Source organism: Coregonus lavaretus (genome assembly GCF_964263955.1).
Source record: "Coregonus lavaretus genome assembly, chromosome: 22".
NCBI classification, from domain to species: domain Eukaryota; kingdom Metazoa; phylum Chordata; class Actinopteri; order Salmoniformes; family Salmonidae; genus Coregonus; species Coregonus lavaretus.
The window spans coordinates 43,350,149-43,369,923 of record NC_140009.1 but is presented as its reverse complement, the minus strand read 5'-3'; the positions used below and the strand labels follow the sequence as shown (position 1 = coordinate 43,369,923).

Here is a 19,775-nt window from a genome sequence, read left to right as displayed (position 1 = left end):
GAGGGAAATGCTGTAAATTAAGAGGACTCGATGTATTTAGAAATATGAGACGTTGAGGATTATAATAAATGCAGCTTTGATGTCACACAAGCAAGCCAAACACCTGTGAGTCCAAATGTGCACTTCACATTTCCATAACATAAAGCTGATGTAATATACAGTGTCAACGTTTAGGATCACTATGTTTGATGTACAGTTACAGGATGACATGGCAATATACTCAGGGATGTCCTGAACAGAATGAGCCTGTTTGTTATATTGTGAAGAGAATGTGCCGCAGACCACGCATCTGAATGCACTCATGACTCCATTTTAAGCGCACCAAAATTAAGATCTGCTTCTATGAATTGCCTTGTGAAAGCCTAACACTGTAAGATCATGTTTTATAATTGAATAATGTTGGTAATAGAACAAGCTTTCAGATTATGCCCACCTGACCCAGATTGCAATTCATAATGGACAATTTCTGGATTGCGTAAACAACAACAGTAATTGTGTGATGGCGGGGATGCAGGGGGCACAGCTAGGAGAGCAACAACAGCAAAAAACTCATAGTTGAAGACTTATTTGAGTCATAAAAGTGCATTCAAATTACTTAGGAATTGTGCACACTTTGGAGAGGTGTGTGACCACTTGGAGACACCAGTTTGACCTCTCACTCAAACCCTTGTCATTTTCTTGTCTTACTTTGCACCTACCCCAAATTTTCAGATTTCATTAACAACAAATGCAGCGAAAAGTACAATGTCAGGTTAAGTCTTCTGTCAGGTGAACTGTTTTGTCCTCACCTTTAGTCTAATAATTTTCCCATAATCTCCAAACTGTTCCCTTTTAATTGCTACCATGGTTATGCATATGCTTTCCATATTTCTTATGTAAGAAACATTTCAATTTAGCCCTATCCATATAGGCCAATTCCCACAAGTGTAAAGGGTTCAAATGTGTCTTCAGTGAATACATATTATTGGAAGTGAGCACTCAACCAGCTAAATAAAAGTCTACCTCTCATGTCTTCATATGATGCTTCTTTTTGGAAGACCTAGGAGGCTGATAGTGATAGGTCGATCAGTCAACATTTACATAATAGGGATTTTCTAGAGGTTGTTTCGCGAGCCAATGCTAACTAGCGTTAGGGCAATGACTGGACGTCTATGGGTATCTGCTAGCATGCTTTTCAATGCTAGCAGATACCCATAGACTTCCAGTCATTGCGCTAACGCTAGTTAGCATTGGCTCGTGAAACGACCTCTAACTTCCTTCATACTGGACACAAAGATATAAACATGGTATCCACGCGTTCATCTGACTCTGGGGAAGTAGGTAAAGGGCATCATTGCCAAAATCCCTAAGTATCCCTTTAAAATCCTACAGCAGAGCTATTCAATTCCGGTCCTGGAAACATTTCTGGTTTGGGATTTTTGTATGGTTCTTGAAAGAACCGTCCCGTTTACGGTTCTTCAGTGACCCTCAAATGGTTCCCCTATGGCAGTGTTTCCCAACCCTCTCCTTGGTCCCCCCAGACGTTTCACATTTTAGTTTTAACCCTAAAGGAGAGGGTTGGGCATCGCTCTCAATAACCTTACTTGGTTACACCTTTCACCTTTATTTGTGTAGCTAACCAAATTGTAAGTCTACATTCCAAAAATGTATTTCCAGATAAAAGTGATTTAATAGACTTTAAAATGGGTAGGCCTAATTGATTATAATGTCGGTTGCATGAGCATGTTCGTCTGTCTGTGTGTCTGTGTGTGTGTGTGTGTGTGTGTGTGTGTGTGTGTGTGTGTGTGTGTGTGTGTGTGTGTGTGTGTGTGTGTGCGTGCGTGCGTGCGTGCGTGTGTGTGTGTCCCTTCAAAGCATGTTCTTCCCCCTGTGCAACTTCAAATGTTGACATAAATTACGCTAAATTACAATTTCTTAAACTTCACATCAGTGGATAAATTGAATTTAACATGTACTTTTAGCATTAGCGAATATGCGGCCTAATTAAACATAACACACACGCAGACTGTATTTACACAGAACATATAGCCATGTCAAACCATCATACAATTTTACAATATGATTCTTATAGAAATCATTCAAGATCCAATTGTGAAGCATCTGCATAGGTAGCCTATCTACTGGCCAGATTGCTGACATACAGACGCACCGATACTCCATTTTCATTTGCTCGGTTTTAGACACGAGGTAGGCTTGCTGTAGTAGCCTACTGGAGAAGTCACCTGTAATGTTCAACAATTGAATCCTGCCTTAACCGCATGTTGTCAGCACACATCTGTTGTTTCAGACCGAATTGCAAACATTTGAACCATAGGATAGGCCTATAAAGACAAAAAATAAAATAAGTATTGTCTAATAAGAGGGGTAAAATGTACACAAGCAATTTATGCCAGTGGAGGTCAACAGAGGAGATAGCCTGTGCCATTCCGCATACAATTGAATTAACTGTCCCGAGAAACGTCTAACAAACACTTTATCCTGCCTCAAATGACAAAAGCAAACAAAAGACAACTTAAAATATTGCAAGCAAAATATGACTTAGATTGTATTGTAATACTGTAGGCTACAGCATATGACTCAAATTAGTATATAAAAGTGTAATAATAATAATAATAATAATAATAATAATAATAATAATAATAATAATATAATAATAATAATAATAATTGTTATAATAAATAATAGGCCTAATAATAATAAATTGTGCAATTTTGAAAGTAAACAAATTGTCCTTTAATTTATGAAAGATATATATAGGCCTACCTTTTTAGGTAATATAAGATATACAAACTAAAAAACAATCATCTAAATTACAGGCCACCTGGCTATGATACCATGTAACATGTTCATGTAAACATGTAAAACTGTTTGCAAATATCACTACATATCCAAATAGGCCTATGCTGTACATGTGGGGAAATACCGGGCCGTCACAGCATTTATTGATCAATGCGAGCTTATCCATTTCGACACCGCTCAGGGAGGCGATTCTGAGTGCCGAATCCCTGTGGATTTGAGGATTCTGGACCGGGCAAGTCTGTGTAAATCTCCTTAAATCCTTAGGACTATGACAACTCTGTCGAAATCAAAAAAGGTGCCACCGCTACTTAAATTATGCCAATAACAGTTTGGGGGGAAATGTAATAACTGTAGCCTGCTATAGGCCTATTCTACAGGTAGAGTATGACAATTATCCCACGGTGTGTAAACCCTATGTAACTGCACAAGTATCATATAGGCGTAAGGCCAACATGTTGTCAACAACTCGGACCCAGCTTTAAATATCACAAGGCCATATTCATATGATATTATTTTTCCTTATAACTTCTTAGTTCCAACTTCTTACTACAACACAAGGCGAGCCAAGTTGGGTCGCTAAGGTCTGAAAGCTCAGCAAGAAGTGAATAATTATTGCCGAGTGAGAGGTCTCCTCAAAGTCATGCAGGCATTTATGTTAAATACACTCGGATCAAAAGGCAATAAAGATGACGGTCTATTTCATTTACTATGAAAAAGAACTTCCTGAATTGATAACGATTCTCACTGAGCGCTGGGCCTACTTTCTCTTTGCAAAGACTTGACAAATATCCGCGCGTGACACAGACAATTATCAGCATAAAATTCAGAAAAACCTTAACCAAACATATACAAGCACGATTAAAAGAAACGCAACTTGCAATCTAATAGTTTATTTCTGGTTCCAAACACAATATGTAACTGTTGAAATGTTTACATGTTTTGTCCTAATTGACCAAAAAATGATTGATCATAATGCGTTGAAAATGGAGGAGGTATACAACCAACGTATTAGGCTTCTCGTTTACAGCAAGGTCATTTCACCATGTTTGTTAACATAGCCTAATTGTTTGTAAAATAATCCCACGGTGAAATATAAACAAGCGATTTGCCTTCATTAGAAAAGTAACATGCCTTAAATCTGAATATGTTGACTTTGGATTACCAAAGGCCATATACAAAGTTTTTCAGAGCCATATGCTAAAGTTAAAATCAACTACTTCCTAAATAATTGTAAATTTCTTATGCGTTCAGATTCGTTAACAGGCTACTGACTGATTCAATTCATTAGGCTATACATTTCACTGAGCCCTCACTGGTTTACTCTGCATTCATCTGCTCGAAGTTCTGCATTTGCAATGACCAACTGCTACATGTCCATAATCGAAACTCAATTTGAAATAATAGATAACACTCATAACCAAAAATGCATCCTCGTTGTAGTATCAAAATATGTGTAACACACATGATTGCTTTACCTTTTATGCAGAAAACAAATAACACGTAAATTGATTATATGCATTTACAGAAAAAGCCAAGTGTATTCATGCATGCGCAATAAGCAAAGCAATTGGAAGGATATCAGAAACCAAGCTAAGAAACATCCTTCTTTCTACACAAACATCTACGCGATGTTCACAAACATTTTAATGACTTTTTTCCGTATATGAGGAGAGCAACAGTCCGTAAAGTAGCGGGACACCTTCTTGCACAAGAACCATTATTGAATCCCATTCCCCGAATGAGGAACAAAACACCATAGTAGTTCAGCGGTCAGAGGGAAAAAAACCGACTTCGTGGATGCATTTTCTTCTAAGGTAAAACGGACTTGGATAAAATGCTGCGTGAAAATAGCAATTTCTTTCAGATTTCACATTTTAAAGTCTCCCACTTGTCGTCAATGAAGCTTGTGCGGAATGTGCGCACAACTCGGTCTCAATTTTCTGCTCCTTCTGTCGCCATGAGCAATGCTAGAGCGCCCACTATTTCAAAAAACAGGAATATTATTTCACAAGACTTGGAACAACTCAATAAAAAAGTTACTACCCCTTTCGAAAACGTTTAGCTAACTTTCGGGTAACGATTCTTCGCTGTTTCTAACCTCTGAGACAATAAATCAAAACTACTCTGCCGCGCAGTTTGTATGGCAATGTTTTTTCTCTCCCATATCTTTTATACAAAACCACCAGCAGTGTTTCTCAGCATATATGAAAGTTCTGAAGTTGGGAACAAGCGAACCCAAGGCTGCAACAGCGAGAAGGCTGGAGACACGGACTAGGATGTTTTAAGGTTACTATTCACATGAAGAGCTAAATTATATCTACGAGGACAAAGAAGCGTCCGCCTAAGGAACTGATTAATGACAATGACACATTGGTGACGAGAGTTCGAGCCGCCGACCGAAAGCGTAAGAAGGGAAAAATACCTACTTTTGGCCAGTTTTCTCGCCCTAGCCTTGGATCTCATCTTGTCGACTTGTAGATTCCTCTCGTCCTCCGTGAGCCCAGAAGCAGCAACAACACTATCTTCATCTCCCAAGCATTGTCAGTTTGGACACCTTCGCACATGCGCACAGGCCATTCAATCTGACACCCTCGTCAGGGCCAAAAAAACTTTGCAATGTATTCATCATCATTACTTTTTTGTCTTATCCTCTCCCATTTAGATCACTTATCTCTTCCCCTCCTCCCCCCTCTCAGCACCATCTCGGATCTCCCCTCCCTCTCCCCTACCACCGCCATTGCCACTACCAGCACCTTCTTCACTACCCCTTTAAGAGCAATAACTTATTTTTCTCAAACCTGTGGGATCCGGACTAGCAATGGACACAGCATGATAGCCTATGTGATGGGGTCAACGTCGAATCCCTCAACTGCAAGGTGATTGTTATCAAATATCACTATTGATCATTCAAAATGATCACATAAAAAATATAATTTAAGGTAAAGTAAAAACAATAAGGAAAAATAAGAAATTGCTTACTATTGTTATTACTGGCTATTATTATCAGCCTATGTATTATTAGCCTATTATTAGGCAATGGTTATGAATATGATGGCTTTAATGTTACCGTTGTTCTTCTCATTATTAGTATTGTTATAATAATGAATTACGAGAAAGATATGCCCCATTCTATTACAGTAGGCTATCTCAAAAGATGTTTAGACTATATTTACAATTGATGCTATTGACGTCTCATCTGGCATGGTGTTCAAATGTAGGCTACTCAAATTCCACGTTCTTCAAGCGGTTATTTTTGACTCTAATTTAAATTCATACGTTGGAGTCCAAATCAAATGACATTTTATTTGTCACATGCTTCGTAAACAACAGGTGTAGATTAGCAGTGAATTCATGATATAGCTCTCCGTATGAAAATGTTGCATGCTTTGCCCCCGAGCAAGCCACACGAAACGGCAGCTGTTGATGCATGCATCCGCCTACTTTCAATAGACGAGACGAGGCTAGGGATATGAGCGGGCTGGTTTAAATGAATTGTATTTCTAAAGGAAGCATATTAAGTCAAGGTCTTTTTAATTTAAACGATGCTTTATTTCTGCACACCTATCCTCTCCGAGCACCATGGAGCAGATGTCATACTTAGCTACTAAAAAGTAATGAATGAAAACATGGAGCGCCATTGGGTCACAAGGACTCCAGGTAAACCCAGCGAGGAGGAATAGGTTGTGAATGTCAACTGTAAGTATGACTTTGCCTTACACATGTTTTGCGTTAGCGTGCATAATAATAATACTATGCCATTTAGCAGACGCTTTTATCCAAAGCGACTTACAGTCATGCGTGCATACATTTTTGTTTTTGGGTGGTCCCGGGGATCGAACCCACTACCTTGGCGTTACAAGCGCCGTGCTCTACCAGCTGAGCTACAGAGGACCACATGGCACTCAGAAGTGCCGTGTGTATGACAGCAGGCGTCTGTTGCTCGTTGCATGCATATTTACAGGCAATGTTAGGTGTGCGGTCGATTTTAGTTGGATGGTAGGTTATATGCTCTGTAGCCTTCTCTGCAGCCCATAACGCAGCTAAGCAATTGAAATAGGTAAGTCTGTAGGCTACTGTATGTATGAATTAATACAATATTTACAGTGAACTACATGGATGTTGAATGAAAGAAAGGCGACTATTCCTATAGTCCTGTACTAATCCACATGTTGGCTAGGTATGATTAAACTGTTAAATTGAAGCAGTGAAGAAAACAACCTACCTAGTCAAACAAATATCAGGAAAGTATAGGCCTATCCGACAACAAAAAGCATGGTTATTCGGCATAATGCATTATTCGCATTTGAAGTTAATTTTATTATCGGTCATATTGCATGCAGTTAATTGACAATTATGATAAACCACATTGCTGTATCATCGTTATTCTAATAATTATGATTAATATATTGTAAGGATTATTATTATTAATATTATTATTATTAGCAACAACTTCGACGATAGATTTTCATTCACAGGCCTACATGTAAAACCAAATCATGCATGTTATGTTCATAAAAAATCTACATAAAAATTGATGTATAGCCTACAATTTGAAAACATAGTCCTAGAAAAGAAACGAGTTGCATGATTACTTGCATGCCCAGGAGATTGATCTCGGAGCGAGTTACATTTTGTGATTTGTAAACGGGAAAACGGTGCCTCTTCGGAAGATATAGACCCATTAAGACCGTTAACCAAACAACCGGTGGGATGAAAGCCTTGACGAAAGTATTATTATTATTAATTAAATAATAAATAATAATAATAATACTTTTGTCTCTATTCATTACTAATGTATTATTATTATTAGTAGTAGGCCCTATTGCCTTGGTTTTAATTATTGGGCTATTATGGTCGTTTTGGGGATAAGATGGAATAGGCCTAAGTAACATGGGGACTTGAATATTCACCAAATATTGCAATTGCATATTAAATCCAATGCATGATACTATATTTTGAAATGTATGGGGGAAAAAACATAGCCTACATCAGCACAGGACAACAATCACTTGAACCATAATTTATAATTTCATTTTAAGCTGTACAAGTTAACCATGCATTCAACATGCCATGTGGCTGACAAGGCGTCCACATTTCCTCTAAAATAGCAATTGGGACAAATTTAGTAATTTCAACTATTGATCTAACAGTGAGCAAATATTGTTTGTGGAATCATATGTTGCCAAAAAAGTCATTATAACCGAGTGACATTGAGCCAACAATCGTTAGGTTAGTATTCATTTCATGTATCAGTGCTACTTTGTTTAGCCTACTCCTGGGTGTCTAAAAGTAGGACAGAATGACGACTTGGAATATCAATAGTCTTGTCTCTATCGATTGATTGCATCGATAGCATTTCCTGTTTAAGTGAAGTAAGAAATAAAAAGGGCCATTCAACAGCAGTTTTCTATATATTTTTTTCACTCCAAAATGTTTACACCAGCTCTCCAGAACAATGTAAACGTGCGCCAAATTTCTCTCTCACAATGGCCTGGACAAATTATTTCAAATGGTGGGTGCAACGCCTTTTTTAAGAGCAATTAACTGCGACTACCCTTCTAAAGAAAAGTGTTGCTCTTCGGCACCCGTTCATTTGGGGAATAAGTTTCTGCGTCATTTAAACGTCTGCCTTTTACGAGCTCAACGGGATGGCTGTGTAACCACTCATTTTGGAGTATTTTTTTCCTAGATTGTTGCGAATTTCCTGCGGTTTTAACACCGTAGGCAGAGCGGCTGGCCCAGACCCCGGAAGAGAGGTGTGCTGCTGCAATCCGGGTTGCAGCAGCAATATCCGTTTATTATTTATTTTTTAATCTACAGGGTGTCAATCCAATATGCTAATCTATCAAAAACAAAAAAAATCCTATGGCTATACATAGCACCGAACATCAATCTTCGAATTGATTGATTTTAGATTAAATGTAAAACAGTGCTTTGAAACACTGCATTATCTTGTGCATTTGTTATTTATCTATTACCTATTCCATTTAGGCCTATACATTGGCATATACACATAGGCTACATACACTAAGGTATGTGGACACCTGCTCGTCGAACATCTCATTCCAAAATCATGGGCGTTAATATGGAGTTGGTCCCCAGCTTTGCTGCTATAGCCTCCACTCTTCAGGGAAGGCTTTCCATTAGATGTTGGAACATTGGTGCGGGGACTTGCTTCCATTCAGCCACAAGAGCATTAGTGAGGTCGGGCACTGATGTTGGGCAATTAGGCCTGGCTCGCAGTCAGCGTTCCAATTCATCCCAAAGGTGTTCGATGTGGTTGAGGTCAGGGCTCCGTGCAGGCCAGTCAAGTTCTTCCACACCGATCTCGACAAACCATTTCTGGATGGACCTTGCTTTGTGCACGGGTGCATTGTCATGCTGAAACAGGAAAGGGCCTTCACCAAACTGTTGCCACAAAGTTGGAAGCACAGAATCGTCTAGAATGTCATTGTATGCTGTAGCGTTAAGATTTCCCTTCACTGGAACTAAGGGGCCTAGCTCGAACCATGAAAAACAGCCCCAGACCATTAATCCTCCTCCACCAAACTTTACAGTTGGCACTATGCATTTAGGCAGGTAGCGTTCTCCTGGCATTCGCCAAACCCAGATTCATCCGTTGAACTGCCAGATGGTGAAGCATGATTCATCACTCCAGAGAACGCGTTTCCACAGCTCCAGAGTCCAATGGTGGTGAGCTTTACACCACTCCAACCGACGCTTTGGTTGCACATGGTGACCTTAGGCTTGTGTGCAGCTGCTCAGCCATGGAAACTCATTTCATGATGCTCCTGACGAACAGTTATTGTGCCGAGGTTGCTTCCAGAGGCAGTTTGGAACTCGGTAGTGAGTGTTGCAACCGAGGACAGACGATTTTTAAGCGCTACGCACTTCAGCGGTCCCGTTCTGTGAGCTTCTGTGGCCTACCACTTCGCGGATGAGCCATTGTTGCTCCTAGACATTTCCACTTCACAATAACAGCACTTACAGTTGACCAGTGAGAAATTTTACAAACTGTTTTGTTGGAAAGGTGGCATCCTATGACAGTGCCATGTTGAAAGTCACTGAGCTCTTCATTCTACTGCCAATGTTTGTCTAAGAAAATTGCATGTCTGTGTGCTCTATTTTATACACCTGTCAGCAACGGGTGAGTCTGAAATAGCCGAATCCACTAATTTGAAGGGGTGTCCACATTCTTTTGTATATAGGCCCAGACCTATGCATATGTGTGAGTGCACTGCGCAAAGAGATGTCAGTGGTCGAATTTCCTCGATTTACATTTTAGTCATTTAGCAGACGCTCTTATCCAGAGCGACTTACAGTTAGTGAGTGCATACATTATTTTATTTTTTTATACTGTCCCCCCGTGGGAATCGAACCCACAAACGCCATGCTCTGCAACTGCCTCTGCAACGCAATGCTGCAAGGCAAACGCAGTGTTCCATTGGAAATGAATGTGCTTCTGGTGCACCAAAATGCAATGACACTGTCGGTGTGATCGAGGACTCAATTTCGATAATTGTGCCGCATGCATATTGTAGCCTAGGCCTGCATTCATGGGGGCATTTATTTATAAGTAAAGTTCAAGTTTATTGATCAGTGACATATGAAATAAACTGGCCGTGGAGTGGATAGAAATATTCAGACACTTTATCAAGGTCAAGGAATAAAATTGTAGTGTATAATTTATGTAACCTATAGCCTAGTAGTGGTAAACTATAGACTATCCGCCAATGTTAGTATTAAAACGACAATTATTAAAACGACAAATATAGTTTTATAATGAATATTTACTAACAATGTAGGCTATTATAAGGCTAATAATTGTATTATGTATGTATGTATAAATTAATTTAGGAATGTAGGATGTAATGATGATGATGGAGGTGGTGGTGATAACCATGATTGAAATCGTCATAATCATCTTCAGCTCCACCACCACCATCCTCATCATTAAGGCTTTTCTCATACAGTTTCAACCCATCATCGGTTAGTTGAAAGCTCTGAAGAAATTAGAGCTAGAACGGATATCAGGCGTGACGCTGCAGGCCCAGTTCAAACAATATGGGAATGGGGTGGTCTGTGGTCCGGGACTCCGCGTGCTGTTTTCCCCGACACAGCCTGAAACACAAGCTGTATCCAATGAGATAACGGAGCTGTAAGTTATATGTGAAATAGAACACCTTGCCGTCAGGATTTGGGACAGAGCAGAGATGGGGCTGCGTGCTTTGTGAATTATGGGAGTATTGTAAATTTGTGAACAGTAATTCTGCCACAGCCAATGTAATGGGAGAGTAAACATGGTAACTGGAGGAAACTCCAGGTTGCAGGCTACTCACACATACACACAGAGAACTGCCTACCCTCTGCTCCCTCTCTCGGTCTGGTGTGTGTGTGTGTGTGTGTTCCTCTCGCTCCCTAGCTCTCCCACGCGCACAAACGTTTTACTCCTAGACGGCGCTATTGTGACTGCGCATCAAATAACTACCAGACTGTCGAGTGTCGACACTTGGGATACTGTAAACATTTATAAAGGGACAGCCTCACTGGAAAAAAAACTTTGTTTTTAACGACAATTGTGGGGATCTATTTGTCCATCACTCGCCAACATTTAGCTTACAATGTCAAGATGTACCAATGCCCTAAACCTGCACAGCCGATAAATTAATCTATAATTAGAATATTTCCCTTTAAGTTGGTTTAAGTGGGGAGCACAGACAGACCACTCCGAGCCAAGGTTTTTGGCTGACGCACTGGAGCGGGCCTACTCCCGGCGCAGCTCTGACTGGTCCTTATTTTGTACTCGGGCTAATGAAGTCCCAAAAGCGGACCGTGAAGTTGCCTTGGTAATCATTAGCCATTGATTGGGTTTAAGACGTTGAGCGTCTTTGGGAAATGGGAAATCTGACCGCTAATCCTAGACACTTCTTTCAGTCTTTTTCCTGTGTTAAGGCGCAGTCAGCGACTGTTAGTCCATATAGCCTAAAATGTGGAAATAAATGGAAGATACAGTTGAAGTCGGAAGTATACATACACTTAGGTTGGAGTCATTAAATCTCGTTTTTCAACCACTCCACAAATTTCTTGTTAACAAACTATAGTTTTGGCAAGTCGGTTAGGATATCTACTTTGTGCATGACACAAGTAATTTTTTCCAACAATTGTTTACAGACAGATTATTTCACTTATAATTCATCGTATCACAATTCCAGTGGGTCAGAAGTGTACAGACACTAAGTTGACTGTGCCTTTAAGCAGCTTGGAAAATTCCAGAAAATGATGTCATGGCTTTAGAAACTTCTGATAGGCTAATTGACATCATTTGAGTCAATTGGAGGTGTACCTGTGGATGTATTTCAAGGCCTAACTTCAAACTCAGTGCCTCTTTGCTTGGCATCATAGGAAAATCCAAAGAAATCAGCAATGACCTCAGAAAAAAAATTCACAAGAACTCCACAAGTTTGGTTCATCCTTGGGAGCAATTTCCAAATGCCTGAAGGTACCAGGTAGCTTAGTGGGTAAGAGCGTTGTGCCAGTAACCGAAAGGTCGCTGGTTCTAATCCCCGAGCCGACTAGGTGAAAAATCTGTCGATGTGCCCTTGAGCAAGGCACTTAACCCTAATTGCTCCTGTAAGTCGCTCTGTATAAGAGCGTCTGCTAAATGACTTAAATGTAAAATGTACCACGTTCATCTGTACAAACAATAGTACACAAGTATAAACACCATGGGACCACGCAGCCGTCATACTGCTCAGGAAGGAGACGCGTTCTGTCTCCTAGAGATTAACGTACTGGTGCAAATCAATCCCAGAACAACAGCAAAGGACCTTGTGAAGATGCTGGAGGAAACAGGTACAGAAGTATCTATATCGACAGTAAAACGAGTCTTATATCGACATAACTTGAAAGGCCACACAGAAAGGAAGAAGCCACTGCTCCAAAACTGCCATAAAAAAGCCAGACTACGGTTTGCAACTGCAAATGGGGACAAAGATCGTACTTTTAGGAGAAATGTCCTCTGGTCTGATGAAACAAAAATAGAACTGTTTGGCCATAATGACCATTGTTATGTTTGGAGGGAAAAGGGGAATGCTTGCAAGCCAAAGAACACCATCCCAACCGTGAAGCACGCGGGTGGCAGCATCATGCTGTGGGGGTGCTTTGCTTCAGGAGGGACTGGTGCACTTCACAAAATAGATGCCATCATGAGGAAGGAAAATTCTGTGAATATATTGAAGCAACATCTCAAGACATCAGTCAGGAAGTTAAAGCTTGGTCGCAAATGGGTCTTCCAAATGGACAATGACCCCAAGCATACTTCCAAAGTTGTGGCAAAATGGCTTAAGGACAACATAGTCAAGGTATTGGAGTGGCCATCACAAAGCCCTGACCTCAACCCTATAGAAAATGTGTGGGCAGAACTGAAAAGGCGTGTGCGAGCAAGGCGGCCTACAAACCTGACTCAGTTACACCAGCTCTGTCAGGAGGAATGGGCCAAAATTCACCCAACTTGGGAAGCTTGTGGAAGGCTACTCGAAACGTTTGACTCAAGTTAAACAATTTAAAGGCAATGCTACCAAATATTAATTGAGTGTATGTAAACGTCTGACCCACTGGGAATGTGATGGAAGAAATAAAAGCTTAAATAAATCATTCTCTCTACTATTATTCTGACAATTCACATTCTTAAAATAAAGTGGTGATCCTAACTGACCTAAGACAGGGAATTTTTACTAGGATTAAGTGTCAGGAATTGTGAAAAACTGAGTTTAAATGTATTTGGCTAAGGTGTATGTAAACTTCCGACTTCAACTGTACAAAAAGATTAAGGGGCAGGCAGCTGCTGGCTGGGTATATCACAATGTTGTTTGTAAAATGCGATAGGATTAGGTTGCACATTTATTGACATTTCTTATTTAGCATAAAAAATGACAATTAGCATATAATGTACGGCTTTGCACTACACCATGTCCATAAGTAGCCTATAGGCCTACAACCTCTTCAGCGAAACCTATTCAAATATTCAGCAATGATCTTAACCAAAGGGTAATATAAATTCCCTTTGGTTAAGATCATCGCTTAACCTACCAATTTGTATACGAACTACATGAATGGTTCAAGACTTGCTTAGGCCAACCTCTTCATGATAAATTGCATTTACAGCCATCATTGACGTTTGGCCTGGGCCTCGTTTCCCAGTGGCGATGTAACTTAAGCATTACGACGATCGTACCAGATGCATCGTTATTTACGTGTTTCCCAAACAAGCACATAGAGAGAACGTTCACTAAGTGCGTCGTTAGACCATGTGTCGATACTATAGGATCGAAAGAAAAGCAGCGCTGCTCTCGGATCAGCTTTCTTCATTCAAATCTTACCTTAACAACAGAAGTATTCCACAATAGACAGATCAGCTCCTAGAGAGATATTACCACCTATGGCTGCAAATAGGCTATTTAGACAGCTTATTATGCTTACACAATAATAATGCACTAAATCACAGACCGGGCACATCATTGCGCACATGTTGTCATACATCATGAAACACATTGAGGCAAAAATTACAGACAGTAGCCTAGTTACAAACTAGAACTCAATTGATTGAACATGAACATGATTTTGGTATGATTGAAATAGCCTATATAGGCCCATCTAGCCTATGTATCGTTTAATGCAGTCATCTCGGTTTTCATTTTACAATAATTTTATCCTTCACCTGTTTGTAACAATTGAAAATACTTTGGCAACTTTGTATTTGCGGTCAACTTCGTTCTGAAGTTATCGGCAGTCACAGTCAGACAGATCTTGATTCTATGTTTAGCGAAGATCTTGAATAAAGTGACGAGGAAGCGCAAAAAACAACTGACGATGTTCTTTGGCTACTCTACGAGTGGTCTGGATCACTCGCAGATGTGTGAACATGTTTAAGAGCCACGCTACTAACGAAGGCTCTGTGAAACACGGCTCTGGGAAACACCCCGGCTACTAAAGCTACATTGTATGAAGATTCTAACGATGATCTTAACGCTACGAAGGCTCTTGGAAACAAGGCCCTGACCATGTGGAATAAAGAAATACACTACATGGTCAAAAGTATGTGGACATCAGTTCAAATGAGTGGATTCGGCAATTTTAGCCTCACCCGTTGCTGACAGGTGTATAAAATCGAGCACACAGCCATGCAATCTCTATAGAAACTTTGGCAGTAGAATGGCCCATACTGAAGAGCTCAGTGATTTTTAAGGTGGCACCTTCATAGGATGTCACCTTTCCAACAAGTCAGTTTGTAAAAATTCTGCCCTGGTCAACTGTAAGTGCTGTTATTGTGAAGTGGAAATGTCTAGGCGCAACAACGGCTCAGCTGCGAAGTGGTAGGCCACACAAGCTCACAGAACAGGACCACCCGAGTGCTGAAGCGGGTAAAAATGGTCTGTCCTCGGTTGCAAAACTCACTACCAAGTTCCAAACTGCTTCTGGAAGCAACGTCAGCACAAGAACGGGTTTCCATGGCTGAGCAGCCTTACACAAGTCTAAGATCACCACGCGCAATGCCAAGCGTCGGCTGGAGTGGTGTAAAGCTCACCGCCATTGGACTCTGGAGCAGTCAAAACGCGTTCTCTGGAGTGATGAATCAGCTTCACCATCTGGCAGTCAGACGGATGAATCTGAGTTTGGCGGATGCCTGGAGAAGGCTACCTGCCCCATTGCATAGGACCAACTGTGGGGCAACTCCATATGAATGCCCATGATTTTGGAATGAGATGTTCGAAGAGCAGGTGTCCACATACTTTTGGTCATGTAGTGTATGTAGCCTATGTGTATATGCCAATATATAGGCCTAAATGGAATAGGTAATAAATAACAAATGCACAAGATAATGCAGTGTTTGAAAGCACTGTTTTTCATTTAATTTAAAATCAATCAATTCGAAGACTGATGTTCGCTGCTCTGCATAGCCATAGAATTTTTTCTTTTTTTGATAGATTAGCATATTGGATTGACGCCCTGTAGATGATCCTGCTGCAGCCCGGATTGCAGCAGCACACCTCTCTTCGGGGGTCTGGGCCAGCCGCTCTGCCTACCTTGTTAAAACCGCAGGAAAATCGCAACAATCTGGGAAGAAATACTCCAAAATGCGGGGTTACACAGCCATCCCGTTGAGCTCGTAAAAGGCAGTTGTTTAAATGACGCAGAAAACGTATTCCCCAATGAACGTGTGCGGAAGAGCAACACTTTTCTTTACAAGTGTAGTCACAGTTAATTGCTCTTAAAAAAGGCGTTGCACCCACCATATGAAATAATTTGTCCAGCCCAATGTGAGAGAGAAATTTGGCGCACGTTTAAATTGTTCTGGAGAGCTGGTGTAAACATTTTGGAGAGAAAAAAAGATAGAGAAAACTGCTGTTGAATGGTCCTTTATATTTTTACTTCATTTAAACAGGAAATGCTATCGAGCAATACTTTGATTGAGACACGATTGATTTCGTGTAACTACAACAACTATGAGCAGTAAAATAAGTCAGTCGACAGTCAATGATAGGCCTACGTGTATTTGTTTCGATTATATCTTTCAGGTCTCGGTTCACGAAACAGCCCTATTCAAAATTAATAAATGTAAAATTATGTCTGATAAACTATTTCAATTATAATATATTTTCCCTTGCCTCTATAGCCTATTATGTTTTACCTACTTATGTGTGAGTAAAAGAAACGCAAATGTGACTGCTTGCCCAATTATCAAAATAAGGTGAAATTAGAAATGTTCTAAGTCAATGAATGGAGAAATCACAATTTTGACCATCCCACTTTAGTCAAAATGTCTGAAATAAAATGGTACTAAATGAAGACCTTCTCCAAAAAGTATTTATTATTTAATGCTTAAACCTACAAATAAAAACCCACAGCAATTGCATCGGTATTACACCATCGTTATTGTTGTTGTCTTAATTAATCTGTTATTAAGTTACCATCCATATCCCTGAAGATCAAAGGCGCGAGGGGTCGTTACAACCCCGCCAAGCAAACAGTGCTTGGGGCTAGAGCGAAAATTACCCTGGTGTAGAAATGACCCCTTATGATGTAGCTAATCAATCAAAAGTGACTATGAGGACATTTACATTTTAGTCATTTAGCAGACGCTCTTATCCAGAGAAACTTACAGTTAGTGAGTGCATACATTATCATTCTTTTTTTTTCATACTGGTCCCCGGTGGGAACGAACCCACAACCCTGGGCGTTGCAAACGCCATGCTCTACCAACTGAGCTACACGGGATGCTGGAATCACAAACTTAATCTTGCACGCTACTACGTCATAATAATCATAATCATTGTGCTAGACCTAGGCTTTCAGACAAAATAATTAATATAACCTAAATTAACAATTAATAGCATATTCGATTCGTATTCTTATTCTGAACTAGGCTACTGTAAAAAATTATATTATTATATTATAATGGCGGTATTGAAATACGTTTTTCGATAATGTGATAGAAACCTTACAATGTTGTGGTCAATATGTGAATCAAATCATTTAAATATCACGACACTGAACAAGGTGTCCACGGATCTCAAATAAATGCCTAGCTTATCCTAACAAAAATGAGTGGTAGCATAAAAATTGCGAAGAAGACAAGCAACATGTTTTACTACAGCGATCCATCCAGCTGTGTCCAATCCCAATAAACATTTTCACTGATCTCTCCATCTATTTATGGAATTAGATAGATAGGTAGAGTCATATAGGCTATATAGGCTCTGGATGCAGGCCTACGCATCAAGTTGGTTCGAATACTGTAAATCACACACACAAACTGGCTGGAGTGCTTTGAAAACGTTACAATAAAATACAATAATAAAGTTTACTGACAAGTTCGTGACCTGGTCGCAAGTGGACAAGGATCTGTGATTAATTTATTTTAAGCCTACTTACTATGAACCTATAGTAGGCCTATATCTCAATGAGACAACATTACTTTGGACTATATAGTCATCATATGTCAATCCATTATTAGAACTCTCATATAACATTTTTGGAATAACAGTAGCCTAAAGGTTCTGCAATTGAACAAGAGTGCTGATGTATTAACCTGGGCCCGGTTTCCCGATAGCGATGAAATGCAGGCTTATGAGTGTTTTAACGATGCAACCGCGGAAGAAGTAATAAGCGTTTCCCAAAACACCAAGCAGAGAGAACGGTCGCTAGGTGCGTCGTTGGAGCTTGTGTCGATACTGATAGGATTGAAAGAAAGGGAGCGCTACTCTTGGATCAGCTTTCTCTATTAAAATCTTACTTTAACATTATAATTAGTTCACAATAATGACGACGGATCAGCTCCTAGAGCGATATTAACGCCTACGGCTGCAAATATTGAGGCGTCTTATTCTAATGCGTACCCAATAAACATTTACTAAATCACCGATTTGGCACATCATTGCGCACATTACACACAGTGAGACAAATTACAGACAGTAGGCTACAGGGAGCAAAATATAACTCATTAAATGTATTTCAATATGATTGAAATAGGCCTATAGCCTTCTGTTTATATTTTAATACAGTCATCTCGGTTTTTATTTTAAGCATGTTTTTATACTTCGCTTGTTTGTATAATTTACATTTTAGTATTTAGCAGACGCTCTTACCCACAACCCTGGCGTTTCAAGCGCCATGCTCAACCAACTGAGCCACAGGGGACCTCAATTGCAAAGATATTGGCAACTTTGTAGGCTATCTGTAGTCAACTTTGTTTTGAAGTTATCTGCGGTCACCTGAGTGGCGCAGTGGTCTAAGGCACTGCATCGCAGTGCTAGCTGTGCCACTAGAGATCCTGGTTCGAATCCAGGCTCTGTCGTAGCCGGCCGTGACCGGGAGACCCATGGGGCGGCGCGCAATTGGCCCAGCGTCGTCCAGGGTAGGGGAGGGAATGGCCGGCAGGGATGTAGCTCAGTTGATAGAGCATGGTGTTTGCAACGCCAGGGTTGTGGGTTCGATTCCCACAGGGGGTATGAAAAAAATAAATAATGTTAGTCGCTCTGGATAAGAGCGTCTGCTAAATGACGTAAATGTAAATGGTCACAGAGAGACGGATAAAACATTTGATTCTATGTTTAGCGGAGATTTTCTGTATATAAAGTGATGTGGAAGGGCAAATAAGCATCTGACGCACTTATGCCGTGTTCAAATGCTAATCATAACTAGGAAACTCGGAAATGACTGACTTGCAAACTGGTTGTAGTTCATCACGTGTCGTGTTCGAACATTTCCGAGTGTTCCTAGTTATGACTAAAACGTGAACGCGACATTAGCTATTATATGAGCGGTTAGATTACCTTAGATTAAGTGCAACGTTAATAACGATGGTTTTGGGAAACAGCTCGGGGATTTAACGATGCTTCTATGAAGGTTCTAACGACGAACTTAGCCTTAAAATGCTTTTGGGAAACCGGGCCTGCCTCAGACCACCCGTAGAAGAGCTAAGTGGTCGTTAGATGTTTTTTTGCTCTCCCACGGAACTGTAGGCTATTAAACCAGGTTTCAGAGCATTTAATATAATTCGGACAAAAACGAAACTAGAGTGGTTGGGTGGCTGTATAACGCGAACATCTAGCAATCCAAAACTTGCTAGATCGAATCTCATCACAGACAATTTTAGCTAATTAGCAACTTTTCTACTACACTGAACAAAAATATAAACGCAACATGCAACAAATTCAAAGATTTGACTGAGTTATTGTTCATATAAGGAAATCAGTCAATTTAAATAAATTAATTAGCCCCTAATCTATGGATTTCACATGACTGGGAATGCAGATAGGCATCTGTTGGTCACAGAAACCTTTTTAAAAAGGTAGGGGTGTCGATCAAAAAAACTGTCAGTGTCTGTCTGGTGTAACCACCATTTGCCTCATGCAGCATGACACATCTCCTTCACATAAAGTTGATCAGGCTGTTGATTGTGGCCTGTGGAATGTTGT

The 19,775-nt window shown here is 40.2% G+C and overlaps 1 protein-coding gene across 1 annotated transcript in view; it reads right to left on the bottom strand.

Annotated features, from left to right (window-relative positions):
- Nucleotides 1-5,262, bottom strand: part of LOC311149964 (histone-lysine N-methyltransferase PRDM16-like) — a gene marked incomplete at both ends in the record, with an annotated part of 373,121 nt that extends 367,859 nt beyond the window's left edge. Inside the window, one exon of the mRNA XM_084187181.1 lies at nt 5,226-5,262. Within this exon, the coding sequence (XP_084043307.1) occupies nt 5,226-5,262 (37 nt within the window). The remainder of the gene's footprint in view (nt 1-5,225) is intronic.
- Between the last annotated feature and the right edge of the window lie 14,513 nt (nt 5,263-19,775).